At 40.0% G+C, this 19,594-nt stretch overlaps 2 protein-coding genes across 2 annotated transcripts; both read left to right on the top strand.

The window, feature by feature from the left end:
• Nucleotides 1-10,341: 10,341 nt before the first annotated feature.
• On the top strand, nucleotides 10,342-13,271 carry LOC103706257 (taxadiene 5-alpha hydroxylase-like). Its single transcript, XM_008790311.4, has 4 exons — nucleotides 10,342-10,789; nucleotides 11,550-12,118; nucleotides 12,504-12,697; nucleotides 12,794-13,271. The coding sequence occupies exons 1-4, from the start codon at nucleotides 10,383-10,385 to the stop codon at nucleotides 13,106-13,108; spliced, it is 1,485 nt and encodes a 494-aa protein (XP_008788533.3). The 5' UTR covers nucleotides 10,342-10,382; the 3' UTR covers nucleotides 13,109-13,271.
• A 1,475-nt stretch (nucleotides 13,272-14,746) lies between these two features.
• Nucleotides 14,747-18,432, top strand: LOC103706316 (vicilin-like seed storage protein At2g28490). Its single transcript, XM_039124902.1, has 5 exons — nucleotides 14,747-16,305; nucleotides 16,509-16,693; nucleotides 16,796-16,876; nucleotides 16,970-17,377; nucleotides 17,798-18,432. Exons 1-5 carry the CDS (start codon nucleotides 15,957-15,959, stop codon nucleotides 18,248-18,250), a joined length of 1,476 nt encoding a protein of 491 aa, XP_038980830.1. The 5' UTR covers nucleotides 14,747-15,956; the 3' UTR covers nucleotides 18,251-18,432.
• Nucleotides 18,433-19,594: the final 1,162 nt, after the last annotated feature.

Genomic DNA, 19,594 nt, shown 5'->3' with positions numbered 1-19,594 from the left:
TTAATCTTGGACACCTAAATAACTTTAAGAATCTCCGAATCACTAGTTTTTTTAATGGTTGGCATTTCGGAGATAGTAGATCGCATACAATAGCTCGAAGTGTCAACATTAGCACCATGTCCGACCTTTTCTAGGATTGTTGTGTGAACGCCCTCATATTAGCTTTATCTTCTCTCTCTCCCCCTCTCTGTGTATATGTACATATGTATGTAGGTATGCGTGTATGTATAATAACAAGATCTGTTTCTCTTAGAGTTGGTTTGATTACCAGTTGTGATCATGCGGTTCTTTGAACACCTATCCTTTTAGGTGCTCATCCTTTGCAGTGCTTGTCCAAACAAAGGAGCTTGCAGTAGCTTGAACTGTCTTAAACTACTCAGTTACCAACAATAATAAATACGTGACAGAAATTTTAGATGAGATTAGGATAAGAACATCATTTTATTATCTTTGAGCAAGCTAAAACAAGAGGTAATTTCTTGTTAGCAACATCAAAAAGGAAGCAGTAAAACTCATAAACATATATGCTAATTTGTTTTGGTTGTTTAGGCAAGAACTTCTGGAGGTTGGTGGCATTTGTTAAACACCAATTGCTCGGTGAGACAAAAAGAGAAGGACATGGTGCCATTTATGAAGCAGGTCACTTAACGTAACATGCAGCCTGTTGTTTGTGTTGCACCATAAGATTTTCCTTCTAGCGGCTTTTTTTTTTTCTATGCATGGTGATCTTTTCCTGAATTTGTCTTTTTTTTTGTGCGCGCGCGTGTGCATGGACAATATTTTTATAATCTTCTTTCTAATTTTTCTGAATTTTGGAGGAAGGTTGACTTTTCTGTCTCCTTTCCGTTTACTAAGTATAGAGATGCTATTGTTTTCCTTCTTCACCAGAGCAAAGGGAAAGTCTAAAGGAGACAAGATGAAACTGATGTGGAGTGAAATTAATACAAAGACGAATATATTTGAGAATCCTACCAGTTTTGATCCATATCGATTTTGAGATTGAACCATCAAAACCTCAAAACCAATAGCACCATTTGCCTACATTCCCTTTGGAGCTGGGCCTCATTTGAGTGCAGGCAATGAGTTTGCTAGAGTTGATGTCATGACTGTTATGTACCAGCTAGTCACAAATTTTGAATGGTCCCAGCTATTTCCTGAGGAGTCCATCACACGTCAACCACTTCCGTCCATCCAAGAGACTTCTCAGTCCATGGGAGCTCTCAGAATTTATCTAAACCATGTGGTATTATAAGTTTGAAAAAAGAAAAGTTGGCGTGTTACGTTATGATAGTCTTGTTATGATACTCATAATAGGGAATTCTAATGACTCTTTCTACATTTTTCCTTTCTTTTATAATTTTTGTTTTGTTTCAATTATAATATGATACTGCCATCAAGTCTAGGAATTCAAATCATCAGCTTCAAATCAAAAAAGTATATATTGTAGATCAAGATTTTGCATGCTTTCCAAGGATGCAAAATCACAAGGTCAGACATTATATTCAATGTGGAGTTTGAATCCTCTAAAACCCTAGCTGTGGTCTGTTTCTAAAATCTGGTCATGATAACTGCTTCTATTAGAATGAAAACAAGTGTAATTTAATGCAATTCCCATTATGATACCAGTCAAAATGAATAAAGAACATATGATCTTTGTTGTTTAATATGATCCAGATAGTCTACAACAGATAAAGAACACTATAACCTATTATCATATAATTTTGTGTTGTATCTAGATCATTAATCATCAATGATGACAACAGGATCATCAGACTGATTGATCAGATTCTTAATAAGCACATATCGATTGTGGTAGCTATGCATCTCATAGAGGATAAAGATTGATTTTGACATCATACTAGAGCGCTTCTGCGACATATTTCAATCAAAATGTCATTTGAAAAAAAATATTCTCAATACATAACGGCCTTTTTTTTTTGGGGTACATTAGCAACTCACACATAGCTGGTGTGAGTATTGCGGAAAAAGACAAAAAGTAAAATAGACTGCAAGGAACCTAATGTATTTGAATTACAACATGTAATGGTTCAATAATATATCTAAACCAATTGAGTGGCGATATCTTTGAATTATTCATGCAATGAAGTGGTGGCTCAAGGGTCCCTTCGTAGAGATCGCCCGCACCAAAGAAAATAAAAATTTTCATGTGATTGGCAATTAGGAATCACATCCATGCAGTGAAATTAAGTTCTTCACAAAAAGAAATGGATGGTCTCTCCAAATTGCTTGCTTTGTGGTGCAGCAAAGGAAACCAACTCACACCTCCTTCTCAACTGCTCTTTTAGTAAGAGCATCTGATTCACAGTTAAAAATTGTTTGGGTATCATCGGACACCCTGCCGCTCTCCTTTATATATGACTCTATGGAGAATCGGGAAGGGTGAAGAAGACTCCCAACGAAGGATGGGGTTCACTTGTGCTTTCTACCGTTGGAACATCTTACAAGGGGGGAATATTGCCAGAGTTTTTCTTCAAAAGAGAAGTAGCATCAACTTGGTCTTCAAGGTAGCTCTGATCTTATTCATGGAGTGGGGTAGCTCCTCCAGCACTAGCATAGCAAGTTTATGGAAGTTGGTGGCATTGAAGATTGGCTTTTCTCATGTCTGGAAATTAACATCCTTTTTGGTTTGTTCACTTGTGTGAGAGTGAATCCCGGTGTAGTAGTAAAATTACTCTACCGTCGCTTGGAGGTTATGGGTTTAAAATATAGAAATAATCTCTCGACATGCAAAGGTGAAGTAGCGCGAATCTGACCCTTTTTCTAGACCTTGCAATAGCAGGAGACCATGCACTAAGCTGCTTTGTTACTTCTTCCACCACATTCTCTTTCTTAATAAAGGTTTCTTGGTAGTAGTAGTTTAATACCGTTTTCCAAAAAAAAAAAAACAAGGTGGATCAAAAAGTTACTTTGAATGACAAAATGAACCGAGGTGTTGTTCAGAAAATTGGGATTTGTATCTTTTAGGTAAGTTGCTGGTATCTCTAATCCCCGGCCTTGGGCTAGGGTACTTGGTTGTATGATTCTCTTATCTTAATAAAAACATGTTAGATCTCAAAAAAAAAAAAAAAAAATTAATGAATAGTTTTGAAGAAAGGCATCATCATATCATATATTCAAAATTGACAGTCATCATCAGATGATGACAGTAAGGTTGGCAAACAAGTAAACTATTCGCAAGCTAACTCGGGTTTAGATCGAGATTTGGCTCAAGTTCAGCTCATTCAATTATGAAATGAGCTAACCTAGAGCTAGGCTGTGGTTGCTTAAGCTTGACTCGAATAGGCTCAAAATACTAATTTATAAAATTTTAATTTTTGTTATCTATATAAATATTTATTTTTATAATCATAAAATTGATAATTATTTATTATAAATTAATATATATTACATGGAGTAGAATGCATTTTAATATATTACATGGAGTAGAATGCATTTTAATTATAAGAATAAAATATAGTTGAGAATCTTGAGATTGTTATGTTAGATTATATGAATGAATGTCTCCAATACTTCTAAACTTTCGCTGTATTTCTCATGTAGGCCGGTGCACCCCATGGGGCTCAACAAATGAAATCATCAATGACAGTTGGAAAAATCCACTAAGATGGGTCATGGAGTAGAATGCATTTTAATTATAAGAATAAAATATAGTTGAGAATCTTGAGATTGTTATGTTAGATTATATGAATGAATGTCTCCAATACTTCTAAACTTTCGCTGTATTTCTCATGTAGGCCGGTGCACCCCATGGAGCTCAACAAATGAAATCATCAATGACAGTTGGAAAAATCCACTAAGATGGGTCATATCCCGCCGAGCTCGATCCCAGATCCAACGTTTGCTGCATAAGAATGGATTGAAATGACCAAATGTCTAATCCCTGGCGCTGCATCATTGGAAACTTTCAGGGGTGGAGCCTTCCTCGTTATCGAAGAGCCAGTGGAATCCTTGCACTGGAGAAAAAAATACACAGCGTCGTTGTCGATTGCAGCAGGATTCTGATTCTTGGATTTGTCTGTCTTTTTTTTCTGTTCCCACCAGTCTCTGCTTTCACGTTGATTTCTTTGTGACATTTTCCTTAAGAGAGAATTCCATTTCTCATTGCTGAAAACTGCAAGAAGAAAGAAATTTGACACGGCTAAATTACGTCAGAATGATGTGGTGAGATGTCTAAGGTTCCTCACGCATCAATCATTCTCTTTTGACCTAAAATCGGCTTAGGATTGGCCGATTAGAAATTTGACTCAACACAATCAAATAACTCAACAAGCAAGCTAAAGAAGCGTGCCCCCAACCTGCCTCCCAAAATAATTTGATACCTATTCTTGAATTATACACCAACAGCACATCTTTTTTTTTTTCAAAAAAATCAACACATCAAGCACTATAGTCTCCATGTAGATTTATTGTATTTGTTGCTAAACTATCGTTATTAAACCTAAAACTGCGTGTGGACTGCAAACCCTGCAATTAACCTGCATAAAACTCAACGATCCAATTTATGGTTGGGGATGAAATTAGAAGCAAGTAAGATTTGGATTTGGGAAGGGCATGTATACTCAGATTGTCATAATCTAATTATTAGTGTAGATTATTGGAAATTGGCATTTGACTTGGATTCAGTCTGAATATAACTCAATGATAGGCCTACCACTTGGGACAAACACTATCTCATAGGATTCCTTCCCTCATATGGATGTAATGATCAGGTCTGCCACAAATTGAGAACGAAATCCCTAGTTTGTGCAAGTGTGACTTGGGATGAGTCAACTTGTAGGTTTTAATAGATGTCTGTCGTGTCCCATCATTCACCACCAACATAAAGTGGACACCTTGTCTTGAAAGTGGATGTCAGATTCTAAATCTGAGATCGTACTATCAAAAGATATTGCTCATCATAACATAAAATTAATAATTAAAATTTATATACAAATTTATCCCAAATAAAATATAATTAAGAAAATGTAAAGAACTATGAGAGAAAGTAAAAGGAAGAGAAAGAGACATGGAGAACTTTAGGTGATGGAGTGCCATGAAGGGAAGGGGTTCCATTTATAGAGGAGCCCCAAGATCTCCAACAGCCTGAGAACTAACTTTTTTCCAAACTCAACGGAGGAGACTCCCATTAGGAGTCTTAGGAGTCTTCTCCTTCTCCAGCACGTGCAATGTACGTGCCATGTTGATGAGCTAATTTCTCTGGTCTAGGCCAACCAATGGGCCAAGCTAATCCAATTCGAAGTTGGGTGTAACAACTTAGGACCTTATCCAATATGGCTAGTTGGAAGGTATTATTTGAATTCCTTGATTCTGTATAAGTACCTAAGATCTACCTAGCGAATAACTGACATAAGACTAAACACACTCCCACACAAATCCTCACATACTCTCCTTGTTTAAGCCATGACATCCTCATCAGGTTAAGGATTCAAATCCATTCAAATTTAATCATAAGCACCACGATTAGCCCGTGGTTAGTCACAATGAATCCGTGCTGCAGTGTCCCCTAGTCCTCATAGATTATGGGCCAAATTCGCTCTGATACAATTTGTAAAAATTCATGACCTCAACTAAAATGGCTAGCCGAAAAATATTATTTGGATTCCATAATCTAATATAATAATCCAATATCTATCCAGTGAATAATCGATGTAGGCACTACAAGAAAATACATATTCAGCGACTAAGATTCTAGTCGCCGAATAACCATATTTGGTCGCTGAAACCTTTTCGCGACTAGCATATCCTTTATCGCCGAACCCTAGTCACTGAAAGGTTTTGGCGACCAATATTATGTGGTCACCTAAGGTACACCAACAACGACCAACGTTTGGTTGCCGAAGAAAATTTTCAGCGACCAAATCTGTTGTCGCTAATTTCAACATCGATCAAATAGTTGGTCGTGGAATGTGTCTTCCGCTACCAAAAAAATGGTCATTGAATGTCTATCTTCCCCCACCAATAGTTTGGTCGCAGAATGTATTGGAATGCATTGGCAACAAACATTTTTTGGTGGCAGAAAGTATTAACCTGTATTTAATTAACAATTCAAATTATAAGATTAATATTTATTTTTGGGCTCGTTCCAAATCCTGTACAACCAACACAGCCTATCCAATATCCATATTGCACAATACATTTGCTCATCCAAATAGAAGTATACACTGTGGAGTGATTGATTAAAACCCCATTTGATTTTGATGAGCTCAAAGCATTTGAGTATATCTTGTGATTACTAATGAATTCAATTGAGTGTTTCAGTGAAAATCCTGTCCAAGTGTCTCTAGATTTGGTTCATAGTATTTTGGATAAGGTAAGAAGTCTGCTGAACCAAAGTCTGAGACTCGAGTCGACTCCCGAGTATCACGAGTCGACTCCAAGCGTATCAAGTTCACTGGCACGAGCTCGAGTCGACTTCAGATTAGTACGAGTCGACTCCGACTGAGAACAGAAAGAAGAACAGAAAGCTTCATCTCAGAACCTGTCAACGAGTCGACTCCTGAAGTGCGCGAGTCGACTCCAATGTTCACCGAGTCGACTCCAGGAAAGTAAGAGTCGACTCCAAGCAGTCACAGGCAGAAAAGTCAGAGAGCAGTTTTCGGGTCTGAGATTCGAGTCGACTCCAGTGGAACGCGAGTCGACTCCGATGGTTGGCAGGTCGACTCCAAAGAAGGTAAGAGTCGACTCTCAGAGGAACACAAGGAAAAAGTCAGAGAACGATTTTCGGACTCTGAGATTCGAGTCGACTCCCGCAGTACACGAGTCGACTCCGAGACTGAGCGACCATCAACAGACAGAAGACCATGTTACTGCCTCTGAGATTCGAGTCGACTCACAGACAGCTCGAGTCGACTCCGAGACAAGCTTCACGTCAAAAGGCAGAAGACCAACTTTCGGAAACTGAGAGCCGAGTCGACTCCAAGGAAGTTCGAGTCGACTCTAAGACTGGATGAACCAAACGACAGAGAATCGAGAGTTCGGGCTCTGAGATTCGAGTCGACTCCCAGGACAGTCGAGTCGACTCGAGTGGACAAAATTCAAATTTGGATCCACGGACTTCAGTGGATGAGCCGACTCCAAAAATTGCCAGGTCAACTCCAGAAGTTGGCGAGTCGACTCCAGGTCAAGACGAGTCGACTCCCAGTCAAGACGGCAACTTTAATTCAAATTTGGAACAGTTGCCGAGTCGACTCCGGAAAAGCGTGAGTCGACTCCTGCTACAGTCGAGTCGACTCCTGATCGCGCGAGTCGACTCCAACCCACCAACGGTCATATTGTCAGGCTGCGCAGAGTGTGCAGAACGGCTAGAAAAAGCAGAGTAACGGCTAGTTTCCGTGGGGATTGGCTTAAATAGCCACAGAGGACTGTAGCAAGGAAGAGAACAGATACTCCACTCCAAGCATTCAAGTTTTCAAGCTCTCCAAGTGCTCTTAAACGAAAAAGGGGAGATCTGCATTTACTGCTCCAACAACTTCTTCCCAACAATCAAAGCTTCCTCCTCCTGCATTCAAGTCGACCACTCTTTCAAGAGGAGACCGGAGTTCCAGAAGCCATACCTCTTCACCAGCTTAAAAGCGTTTGAGGGCTTCTAACTCCTTTACGATTATATTGTCTTAAATCTGCTTTTTGAGAAGCTATTTTCTGTTTTCTCCTATCTCTTGTATTTACTTGATTCAATCGGGGGATTGAATCAAGGGGTTTAAGGTTGGTTGGTGAGCCAAGTTAAAACCAACGTGTGTAAGGGTTTGATTGTGAGCCCGGGAAAACAATCGGGGTTGGTTCTAGTCGGTGAGCCTGGAAAAACCGACCGAGTTCGTTGTGAGCTCGTAAAACAACAAGTTTGGTTGTGAGCTTGCAAAACAACCGGCTGTAATCCAAGGGGGTTATAGTGAAATTCCCAAGTGAGACTTGGGGAGTGGACGTAGGAGCAAGGGTTAGCTCCGAACCACTATAAAACTTTGTGTTTGTAGTGCATTGTCTCTCATCTTCTTCCCCGCACATTACTCACAGCACTAGGTTTTAATTAAATAACTTGCTATAGTTTTTAATTAATCATCCACAAAGTTTTAATTAGCCAAATTATATTAAAAACCCAATTCACCCCCCCTCTTGGGTTGTCTATCTGGGCAACATACACAATGTTAGAGAATCCATAATCATTCATTATAAATATCATCATCTATAAGTCTAAAGTCAAGCATACCTATTAACCATACATCACATATAAATCCATAATCTTTCCTTCTATCTGAAAATTGAAGTTTCTTGAATGAATTTCAATAGAAGATATATGATAGAAAGCTTCGAAAAAAACTAACCACGAAGAGTATTTAGAGAAGAGAAGCAATAGAATGGATCCAAGCCCAACACCATGGTGCCTCAGAATCCAATCCATCCCCACAACCTCAACCTCCGGGCTCTTATAAAGGAGTTTCATCAGCCGGTGCGGAACCGGAAGGACGCCCACGAGAATGCCGCCATGGCTCCCAGCGAGAGAGAAGGTCGGAAGGTAGAGCGGCGGGTGGACGGCCTTCCGGTTAGGGATTTGTTGGATTTGGGTTAGGAAGGAGGAGGGGTTAGGGATCGCCAATGGGGAGGGTGGGGTTTGTTGGGGGGGGTGGGGGTGGGGGTTGAGGGGCGGCTGCAGGGGTTAGGGATGGGGGGTGGGGGGCGGCTGCAGGGTTTGGGGGAGGGGGTGGGGGGCGGTTGCAGGGTTTAAGGAAGGGTTATGATTTGGGTGGGGCGGGAGACACTTTGTTCCATTTTGGATTTCCCACTTTTTACTTTTTTTTATTTATAATTATTCAAAAATATTATTTTTAATATTTTTAAAATTAGAAATTAAATTTGGTGATGTAAATTTCTGTTAATAATCCGTCACTGCCAAAAATAATCTTTTAAAAATTTATAAACACTTAGATTACGATTTTTATGACGGCTGAATTTGTCACTGTCTGATTGCAATTTTGATTATCAGTTTTGTGACACATACCCTGTCACTACAGTGGTCACTAAGTTTTGACGTCCATCCTATCCGCGCATTCTGTGATCGGTCTGTCACTAATATGTCACTAAGTTCATTCCACGGTGACCAAATTTCTGTCTGTCACTAATCCGTCACAAATAGTGACTGATAACGGGCCGTCACTAATTTTCTGTCACTATACGCTTGTTTTCTGGTAGTGTTGGTTTTGATTTTCCGCGATCAAATATGCATTTAGTTGGTGTAGGACAATCATTCAGTAACTAACAAGGATGCGTGCATATTTATTTCTAAGCGGATTTTCGATCCTGCCCGTAGGATGTCCAAGAAATCTATATATTTCTAAGCGGATTTCCGTTCCCACGTTCGCATGTCGCGTATCCTGTCGATCCGTATATTTATTTAACAAGGAGTCAAGCACCGAGCTCGAGCTTTTAAAATTATATCATAATAATAAAAATAAAAAAGAATTTAAGTATGAAGAAAAGTTGTGGGATTGGGATTCAGCCGAAGAGACGAGGATATGCCTAAGTGAATTAAGGTGTTAAACGTCACCGTTTGAAAATAAACAGTTTTTTTTTTTTGAACTTAGAAATTAGCATCTTACAGGGGCTAGTACAACATCGTTCGGTTTTACGGAAACCTTCCACTACCAAAAGTTTGGTCACTAAAAAACTCAAACTTTCTGCCCAATTTTTTCATCGGAAAAAGGCGCCATTCGTAAAAGTTTTCCTAAACTAAATTTTTTTTAGTCGCTCGAGGTGAACCTTTAAGGATCAAAATTTAGTCGCCAAAAGTTTTACCTCCAGCCCGCGCGAAATATTGGACTCGTGCCAACTTGGTATTGCTTTTCCGCGACCAAATATGCATTTAGTCGGTATAGGATAATTATTCAGTAACTAACAAGAATGTTGGTTGTAGATAGCCTTATTTTCAGCGACTAAACTTTAGTCGCCAAACGTTTTAACTTCACCCCACCAACTTGGTTTTGATTTTCCGCGACCAAATATGCATTTAGTCGGTGTAGGACAATCATTCAGTAACTAACAAAGATGTTGCTCGCAAATAGTCTTATTTGCAGCGACCACTATTCATTTAGTTGGCTAAAGTGGTCGCTGAAAGTGTATTTTCTTGTAGTATGGACTACATACATATCCGCACAGTCCTCACACTGGGTCTTATCGTGAATCCCAATCGGGCCCTCCAAATTGTTTCCTCCCAATGGCTGGGTGACGTGCGAGGGCCTAGGTTGCTAAGATGATGAAGTGGGTTTAAGGCTCGGTTGCACTTTCCGGAGGCGATCATGTCTTGTTGCCTCTATATACATGGTGCAGGGCTGCACCACAATTGTGATCATCTTTCTTCTACTCCACCAGCTACCATGCTGACACCGTTCCAACTCTCCAACCATGGACTGGCTACCCTCATCTTAATTGTTGTCACTTTGGCTTCCTCGTTCTGTTACTTCTTTGGTTTTCACCGTCGGAGGGACGTCGCCGGAAAGAACGTTCCCCCGGGATCGTTTGGCTTCCCGGTGATAGGCGAGTCATGGAGCTTTGTCAAGGCTCTGAGGGAGAACAAGGGCAGTGAGTGGATACAGAGGAGGGTGGCGAAGCACGGCCGTGTCTTCAAGACCTCCCTCATGGGCTCCCCTACCGTGGTTATCACTGGCCAAGCCGGCAACAAGTTTGTGTTCGGTTGCGGCAGTGAGTTCCTCAGCATGAAACAGCCGCCTTCAATCGCAAGAGTCACTGGGAAGCAGAATTTCGTTGAGCTCACAGGGATGAGGTATCAATGCTGGTCTTTGTTCAAACAAAATACCCAGATATATCTACTTTTGAGAGAATATATATGGATATATGTCCACATATCTATATATTTATCATATACCTCTGCCATTGTAAATAATACCGATTCAATAAAAATTTGTATGGCTAAGCCTCCTATTTCATCATACACACACTTCAATGAACTAGAAAATCGTTACATGTGACCTAGATAGCACATAACTTGAAGAATATATATCGAACCATGCGATTTCGAGGCATCGGATCCCATGTATCACAAAGACGTCGTACCGTATACAGCATCGACCTTAGAGCATTATGGGCTGTCCTGCAATACATAGATCGAAAGGTTGGTTGAGGTTTGTATATTGTTTACATAATACCATCATGAAATTATCCTTTTGGAGTTTAGCCATTACTTCTTTTCTTTTTTACTTTCTTTCCTTTTTATTTCTATTGTTTCTTCTCGTGAGAGGATCACATCTTTATTTGGATTGCTTCCATCAGGATGAGACTCTGTTTTGCTGTCCCGTCCTAGCTAACATCGGTGGAGTAACCCCACCCTCAAAAGGACACAAGTAATTTTAAGTAGTGCCATGAGATTGCTTTCCCTTATAGTGACATGCTGTGGATTAATTGCCTGCCAGAACAAGAAGGATTAATTGCATATTAATCCATCAAACACCAGCGATATCAACATATTTATGAAACTTATACAATTTGTCCAATTATTATTATCATCGTTGGTGCAATGTGTGCAGGTATAAAAGGATGAAGGGTGCATTAATGAGCTTCCTCAGACCAGAAAATCTTCAAGACTACATTGGGCATATGGATGCTTTAGTTAAACACCTGCTGCTTGGTGCAACAAAAGGGAAAAACACCATTTTAGCAGTACCGTTTATGAGAAAGCTCACGTTTAAGGTAACATGCAGCCTCCTATTTGGATTGCACCATGAGTCCACAAATGAAGCTTTGTTTGAGGACTTCTCCAAAGCCTTCAAAGGTTTGTGGGCTTTTCCTCTCAATCTCCCGGGGACAACCTATCACCAAGCTTTGCAGGGAAGATCTCGAATTGTCGAGTGCATGTTGCCCGTCCTGCAGAGAAGAAAGGAGCAAATTACAGAGGGAATTGTGAGTCCCAAAGATGACATAATTTCTTCCTTGCTCACATCAAGGGATGAGAACAACGAGCCATTTGGTGATGAGGCCGTAATAGATACCTTCATAGCATTATTAATCGCAAGTCATGATACAACAGCAATCCTTTTGAGTTTGATGGTCTGGAAGTTGGCTAGAGACCCTAAGATCTATGACAAGGTTTTGGAAGGTAATCGAACACTTCGTGGTGTTACATAGAATCTATTGTTCCACTTCTCATCGATATACATGTTAAGACTCTCTCTGATTTGTTTAGGCTTCTTCATATATGCTGTGTTTCATTTTCACAAAAACAAATCTTCTGGTGCTGCTTAAGTTTCTATGAAAAAAATATACTTAAGAGAAAACTAGTATCGACTCTAGTAGGCACTCAAAAAAAAAGAAGAAGAAGAATATAACGAACAAATGATTTTGGGCATTTTTTATAGACATGCTTTAGGAACGAGATTTTTCTTGGAAAGAAAAAAACAAGTTTTAAGAATGAGATAATTAAACACAAGCTGACATGAGGAAAACTTATGTTTTATCTAATGTTATTTTTCCTTCCTTACTAGAGCAAATGGGCATCATAAGGGAGAGAGAGGATGAAACACAAGGGAAGCTCTCATGGAGTGAAGTCCAAAAGATGAGATACACATGGAGAGTTGCACAGGAGCTAATGAGGATGATTCCCCCTGTGTTTGGCAACTTCAGAAAAACCCTCAAAGACATCAGCTTTGAAGGCTATGATATCCCCCAGGGATGGCAGGTACCACTGTGATCTCCATTTTTATTCCTCAAAGAACAAATAGAAGGGGTAAGCTATCATGCATGTAACTGAGCCATATATATTAATTTTGGACAGGTATTCTGGGAAGCTAGTGGAACCCACATGAACAAGGATATCTTCGAAGATCCTACGAATTTTGATCCGTCTCGTTTTGATAATCCATCAAAACCAATTCCACCATTTGCTTACATTCCCTTTGGAGCAGGACATCGCAAGTGTATAGGCAACGAGTTTGCTAGAATTGAAGCTCTAGGTATAATGCACCACTTAGTCACAAACTTTGAGTGGTCTCAGCTAATCCCTGAGGAGTCAATCACATGCCAACCGATGCCATATCCATCCAAGGGTCTTCCCATCAAGCTCAAGCCAAGAACTTTCAGAACTGTTTGATTCGCTGAAAACTTGAGTTCATCTTACTCAAGATTGGATGCTACCTTTTTATTTAAAGATGATCTTTATAGAAGGTGTTCCATGGGCATGCAATTCCAGTATTACATGCACTAATATGTACGGTTTGCGATATAAATCAGTATTCTGTGATTAAGGATTGTCACATTGAGGCCTAGACTAGCACATTTATATTTGCTGGGTCAATATTAGAGAGTCAACATTCTGGGCTCAATTGATGACCTATTTGTTTTAGAGAGAAATTGATGACTTGAAATACTGGAGTGGCCACTATAGCTCATGAAGAAATAAAGCAAATGAGCTTGCCTTTAAGGTATCAAATGATTGAGATGAGAATTGAAAAGGATAGTTGGCACTTTGCAGGTCAGGAGTAATGTTCATAAAGCTAAAATGGATGTGTAGGGTTATAACCATTACAACACAAACCCAGTGGCAAAATGTCATCTGAACTCTATATTGAAGGCAAGCAGAGTAGTTCAACAACTTAGCCGAGTTCATATTCATTTTAATAAGAGAACTATTGAGTCAAGTCTAGATTTATATGAACTTCCAAGAATAAATGTGGGAACCTATTTTCCCAAGATTCAAACTCAAGTCCTCTCTGTTCTTAAGATCATAATAAAAAAAAAATCAAAACCTCTCGCAAGGACAAGCGCTAAAGCACCAACCCACCAAAATTCCTTTGGCACCTTTTTCTGAACTCCGCTAACAAGTGCATGTCCCCATCCATGGGATACTGCAATCCGATTAAGACATGGCTGGTTGTTCTTTTTGTTGGTTGACATTTATAACATATATAGTGCTTGGCCATGATCCCATATAGTTAAAGATTAATTTCTTTTTTGTATGTAAATTTTGTTAATTAAAATTTTTGTGGATGAAGCGAACTTCTTTTTTAACTTGAAAGCCAAAAATGCAAGGGGAGACTTCCTTAAACCCCTTAAGCCTTCCTAGGCTGTGGAGCACTCTAACCCACTTCTGTATTCAATAATTAGAATTCTAAACTATGGTATTAATCTACAAAGTCTAAGCTATCTTAAGTTATGCAAGGGGTTCCCATCTATATCACCCATCTGATAGATAATGTAAGTTATTTTTGATCACGGGAAAAGATCTTACCACTGCATACAATTATTAAGAGAAGCAACAACAAGATTGTTGAAGTCATCTATCAGATTGTTAGCCAGTACTAGTGACCATGCAAAATAAACAAAAGCTGCGATACGATTAATTCGTGTATCTTTTCCTATATAATCGCTGCAATTATGGACAATGAGAGCAGTTGTAACAAATGCCAAGAATATGCCATATCAAAATGATTTATATCTGAGACTAATCTAGTTTATCGTATAAAAGGATAGATTAACAGGACAAAGTGTCTAAGAAAGAGTGATGATTTAGAAGACATTAGGATTAATTAATACTATATCCCGATTTGCTATAATATTCCCTTGTGTTGGATCTTGGGAAACTCATGAGCATGAAATTTTCCTCTTCATTCAGGGCGGCAAAAGATCAATGGAATCTTTGTACTTTAAGAAAGAGTTTTATGTCGTTATCCATCTTAGTTTGTTTCCGTTTTCATGGCTTCGTGTCTGTCTTCTTCTTCCATTGTCCTTGTTCTATGTAAAATTATATCGCCCCTGTTCAAGAGTGCAAGAGCAAGGAACTTTCCACGTCCAAAATACTTTTATATCGACTAAATAGCAAGTAATAATTTAAAAACCTGCAGCAATTATAAAATTATAAAGGCTGGTACAATCCAAATACCTATTGTTTTAAATTCATGCATTCGCATCCAATTTTGCTTCGATCCATATAGGAAGAACGCAACAAAGTAAAGGGTTAAAATATTGTCCAAGTTCATCAAATTTTGGTGTATTTCTCTTCTTGTTGAAGGCTTTATATGACCACCTTTAGGCATGAGATAACACCACGAAGACATCTCCGGACTGTAATCCTTCTGTTCTCACTTTCTGAACTCTCTAACCTCGGACTACCTTTGTTTATCCTAACTATTGTCACTTTAGCTTCATTCTTCTGCTACTTTGGTTTTCACCACCAAAAAGACCTCACTGGCAAGAAAATCCCCCCGAGATCACTAGGATTACCGTTATCCTTCTCGAAAAGAAGGAGGCGACAGCAGCGGAGCGACATGGGTCCATGACAGTTGAATAAATGCGCTTGGGTTCGCTTCCAACGCGCGCTTGGTGTTTCGATCGTGTCTGTCTAATGCTTGGTGTTTTTCTGTCATCGTGTTGCTGGTCCTTGCGACCGTGTTGGCCACTATATTTCTCATTTTGGTTGGTTTGCTTGTGGGTGAGACTGATAGCTTGCTTGAGGCAGCAGATATGATGTGCCTGTCATACGTTTGATGTAATGTTAATAAGAGGATTTTCGCTTCCTCAGGTATGGTTTCCTTGTCGCAGCATTCTGCCGGGACTTCTTCTAGCGCAAGGAAGATGCTAGGAGATACAGATATATAAGTCGCTTTGTCGATAACGAGCCTTTTTTTAGCAAATTTGGGTTGAGAAGGATTTGTACAAGAACGAATGTTGCACGGAAGGCCCGGTAACTCGGCAAAACTTCCCCCCGTTGAATAGTCAACAGTCAACACAGTTTATAAACGGAATGAGATCTTTCGGACCTTGCGGTGGAATTGGTCGAGCCCACCACAAATCTCCCGCGCATGCAGGATACGTGTCAGAACCTCACCCTCCCTCACGCCCTTCTTAAACCCACCTCTGGGGCCAACCAGCCTCATCTCACTCACACCACTGTGCTAAATCAGAAAGCAACGAAGAAAGGAGAGAAGAGATAGCCGTTTAAGATGGTGAGTACCATGGGAGCTCGTGCGGCATCGGCAATCCTTGCACTGTTGCTGCTCTCCTCCTGGTCTCTGATGGCCGTGATGGCATACCAAGGGAGATCAGGAATGGAAGGGAGAGGGAAAAGGGACGAAGAAGAGGCGCCCGGATCCCCAGAAGGCAGGGGCCTCTTCATACTGAGCAGGTCTAAGAAGGTGTTGAAGACTGATTCTGGTGAGGTCCGGCTGGTGATGGGATACCGGTATAGGGGCAACCCCAGCCCCATGCACATTGGCTTCATCACCATGGAGCCTAACACTCTCTACATCCCCCAATACATTGATGCCAGCCTCATCCTGTTTGTACGCACAGGTAAACCTCCCTCCCCCTCTCTCTTCATCTCTCTTAGACATCACAATAGACGGCCGTTTGCATGCATGCACGCCTACGTGCATGAAGATGTTTAGTTGATTCAAATTTTGGTTATAACATGACACTGTCTGGTACTTCATAACATTATCATCGCCTCGTATGCCATCAACTCATTTATGCTGATTTTGTATATGGTGGTAAAGGGGAGGCAAAAGTTGGATACATCCATAAGAATAAGTTGGTGGAGAAGCGGCTTAAATCGGGCCACATCAATGCAATTCCGGCCGGGTCGTCCTTCTACGTCGTTAACTCTGGCAAAAGCGAGAGATTGCACATCATTTGTAGCATCGACACTTTGGAGAGCATCGAATATGGCGCTTTCCCGCAGGTGCGTGTCATGAACTTATCCTTTCTCCTTGATTTCCCTACAGGTAGTACTTCAGTTGAGTTAAAAACGTTGGATTAACAGCTTTCGTCCTGTCAATGGCAGTCGTTCTACATTGGTGGAGGAGTGCTCCCAAGGTCGGTGCTTTCTGGGTTTGATGCCAGTACGCTCTCAGCTGCTCTCAATGTGAGCAAATTATATCCAATTTTCTCATTGATCTGGTACAATTAATGGCATATAACAAAATACTTATCCTCTGGGCGTCATGGATTCCCACAGGTCAGCTCTGATCAATTAGAAATGATCATGAAGAGCCAGAGGGGTGGCCCTATCATTCGTCTTAATAGCGAGGCGGCTGACCAACCTGACTATTTGTCTTCCATAAAGAAACTGCAAGAGAGAATGACCCAAGAGGAAGAAATCGATTCCGATGACGATGATGAAGCCAAACAAGAGGAATTAGATGATCTATGGACATGGCGATGCCTTCTCAACTCTCTACTTGGAAAGGGCGACTGCAGGGTGCAGAGAAAGCGCGGGTTGGTCCACTCACCAGAATCATACAACCTCTATGATACAAAGCCGAGCTATCAGAACGACTATGGGTATAGCATTGCCATTGATAAGCACGACTATTCCGCTCTAAGGCACTCCAACCTAGGGGTCTATCTCGTCAACCTCGAAGCGGTCAGTAATTTCTGTTAACATGATTATCCTTAGATGCGATAATAAGATTAAAGTTAATTAGTCCAGATTATAATGATGACTATAATGGAATTGACCAACTGGATATACACTCCACAATGCATAGTAGTTTTAATTATCTTCTACTATGGCATTCTATATATATATATGTTCAAGCATCCTACAAGTCTTTGTGCAAATAGGATTACAATCGAGCATGTCTCAAAGTCGAGGAGACTTCATGAAAAGATTGACTAAACTCTTTTTTACAACAATGTAAATATAATTGATATGGTCCTTTTTCTTTTTAACTGAATGGAAACTAATATTGGAAATATGTATCATCACATATTCCATTCTATTTATCTTTAACAAATTCTTAATATTGGAAATATGACCATCGAGCATGACACTTCCATGCAGGGAGCGATGCTATCGCCGCATGTTAACCCAACTGCGACAGAGTATGGCATCGTACTCCGTGGATCAGGAACTATTCAGGTTGCGTTTCCCAACGGTACAGCCGCCATGAATGCTGAGGTTTCAGAAGGGGATGTCTTCTGGATCCCTCGTTATTTCCCCTTCTGCCAGATTGCATCCAATGGAGCACCGCTTGAGTTCTTTGGCTTCACAACATCAGCGAGAAAGAATAGGCCGCAGTTCCTCGTGGGGGCGAGCTCGCTGCTGCACAGCATGAGGGGTCCGGAGCTTGCGGCGGCATTCGGGGTGAGCGAGGAGCAGCTGGAGAGGCTCGTCAAAGCGCAGCGGGAGGCGGTCATACTTCCGACTTCGCCTCATCGAGGAATGGAGGAAAATGGGAAGGAGAAGCGGAAGGCGGATCAGGTGTTGGTGATGAAGAGGGGGCTCTTTGCATGAGCTTAATTACTACCATTAGCTCTCTTTTGGAATTTTTTTGTTTTTCTTTCGTTGGTTATTGGTTTTAATTAGTTTTCTACGTTCATCATTAGTGTCTTGTTGACAGGTTTTGTTATTTTGACAAAGCTTGTTGAATCCCATAAATTATCGAAAAATGACGTTCCATCTTTTGCTAGTCTAAATGAGGTGCCATCTACAGCTTGTGGCTGCAATTTTTTTGAGAAAAATGTTGGCACCAACCAGCACCATAATTGAGAGAGAGAGAGAGATAGCACCATTTTATTAGGGCTAGGTTGAGTGAAAGTCTCTGCAAATATAATCACATTTTTTAAGTATTCATCTATGGCTGCCTATCTATTTCATGAGAATATGTGTCAAAGGGTGAGACTTAAAATCTCATTCCAAGCTTTTTTTTTTCTTGGGCAATACATGTAGTTGATATTGTCACAATCTAAAATTTTATTGAAAAAGACTAGCCATGAGATATTATTTGAATTTTTTTTTTGATCTTTTCAAAATCTATCCATCGAATAATTAATAAAGAACTAAATACGTATCTGCACAATTTTCATAAAAAAAATTTAAAGTATAAAGGTGACTTTTCATTTAGTTTTAGTTTGAAACTTGACCCTCCAACCCCTAATAAATCTATCCATATAAAAGCTGGCACCGACTAGAATGAAAGAAAACCAGGAACACACGTCCAAATTTTTATGAATTCTATTGTTTCAACAGCGTAAACCTTTCCTATCCAATGAGAACCACTTGAACCAGGTCACTTCAGCAACCAAATACCGTGGCACCTAATTTCACGACTTCCCGGCGTGCCATTATCACAGATGGACTGCTACTTGCCCCTCATTTTGACTGCCATTTTACATTTTAGCCCTTACATACCGAGCATTTTATATTTAACATTGTAAACATTTGTGCACCCAATTTCCTGTTTTCTTTTCAAACTTTCTACCTGGCTTCTACACAGTTATATTTATTTTTCACTCAGCTATGCTTATATGTGGGGAACCCAGGTAGAAATCATGGGACATGAATTAAATTTCACTTAAAAAGTATTAACATAAAATGACAGTCAAATAGAATATCAGCCACTTCTTTTCAATATAAAGGAAGGGTAGGTCTATTGGATACAACAATGCATCTATTATTATGCAACGTCCTAGTAAGAGCAATCTCTATGTGAGACCAATGCCAAGCTAACATTCCTTCATAGATGATGATCAGTACATGCCACTAAGAAGTGCTATACTTTCTACAAGCATATATTTTCTGAGCAGTAAAAGGATTTTGTTTTCAAACATGTTGATTTCTTAAATGGTGAAGTAAGAT

The sequence above is a fragment of the Phoenix dactylifera genome, chromosome 3 (assembly GCF_009389715.1).
Source record: "Phoenix dactylifera cultivar Barhee BC4 chromosome 3, palm_55x_up_171113_PBpolish2nd_filt_p, whole genome shotgun sequence".
NCBI classification, from domain to species: Eukaryota; Viridiplantae; Streptophyta; class Magnoliopsida; order Arecales; family Arecaceae; genus Phoenix; species Phoenix dactylifera.
This window is presented reverse-complemented; position numbering and strand designations above follow the sequence as displayed.

Excerpts from the sequence above, each read along its gene's own strand:
- LOC103706316 (XM_039124902.1), top strand. The coding sequence starts at position 15,957 with ATGGTGAGTACCATGGGAGCTCGTGCGGCATCGGCAATCCTTGCACTG. Across the intron at positions 16,877-16,969 it reads CGCTCTCAGCTGCTCTCAAT|GTCAGCTCTGATCAATTAGA; the intron begins GTGAGCAAATTA and ends GGATTCCCACAG. Across the intron at positions 17,378-17,797 it reads ATCTCGTCAACCTCGAAGCG|GGAGCGATGCTATCGCCGCA; the intron begins GTCAGTAATTTC and ends ACTTCCATGCAG.
- LOC103706257 (XM_008790311.4), top strand. The coding sequence starts at position 10,383 with ATGCTGACACCGTTCCAACTCTCCAACCATGGACTGGCTACCCTCATC. Across the intron at positions 10,790-11,549 it reads GTTGAGCTCACAGGGATGAG|GTATAAAAGGATGAAGGGTG; the intron begins GTATCAATGCTG and ends CAATGTGTGCAG. Across the intron at positions 12,698-12,793 it reads ATATCCCCCAGGGATGGCAG|GTATTCTGGGAAGCTAGTGG; the intron begins GTACCACTGTGA and ends AATTTTGGACAG.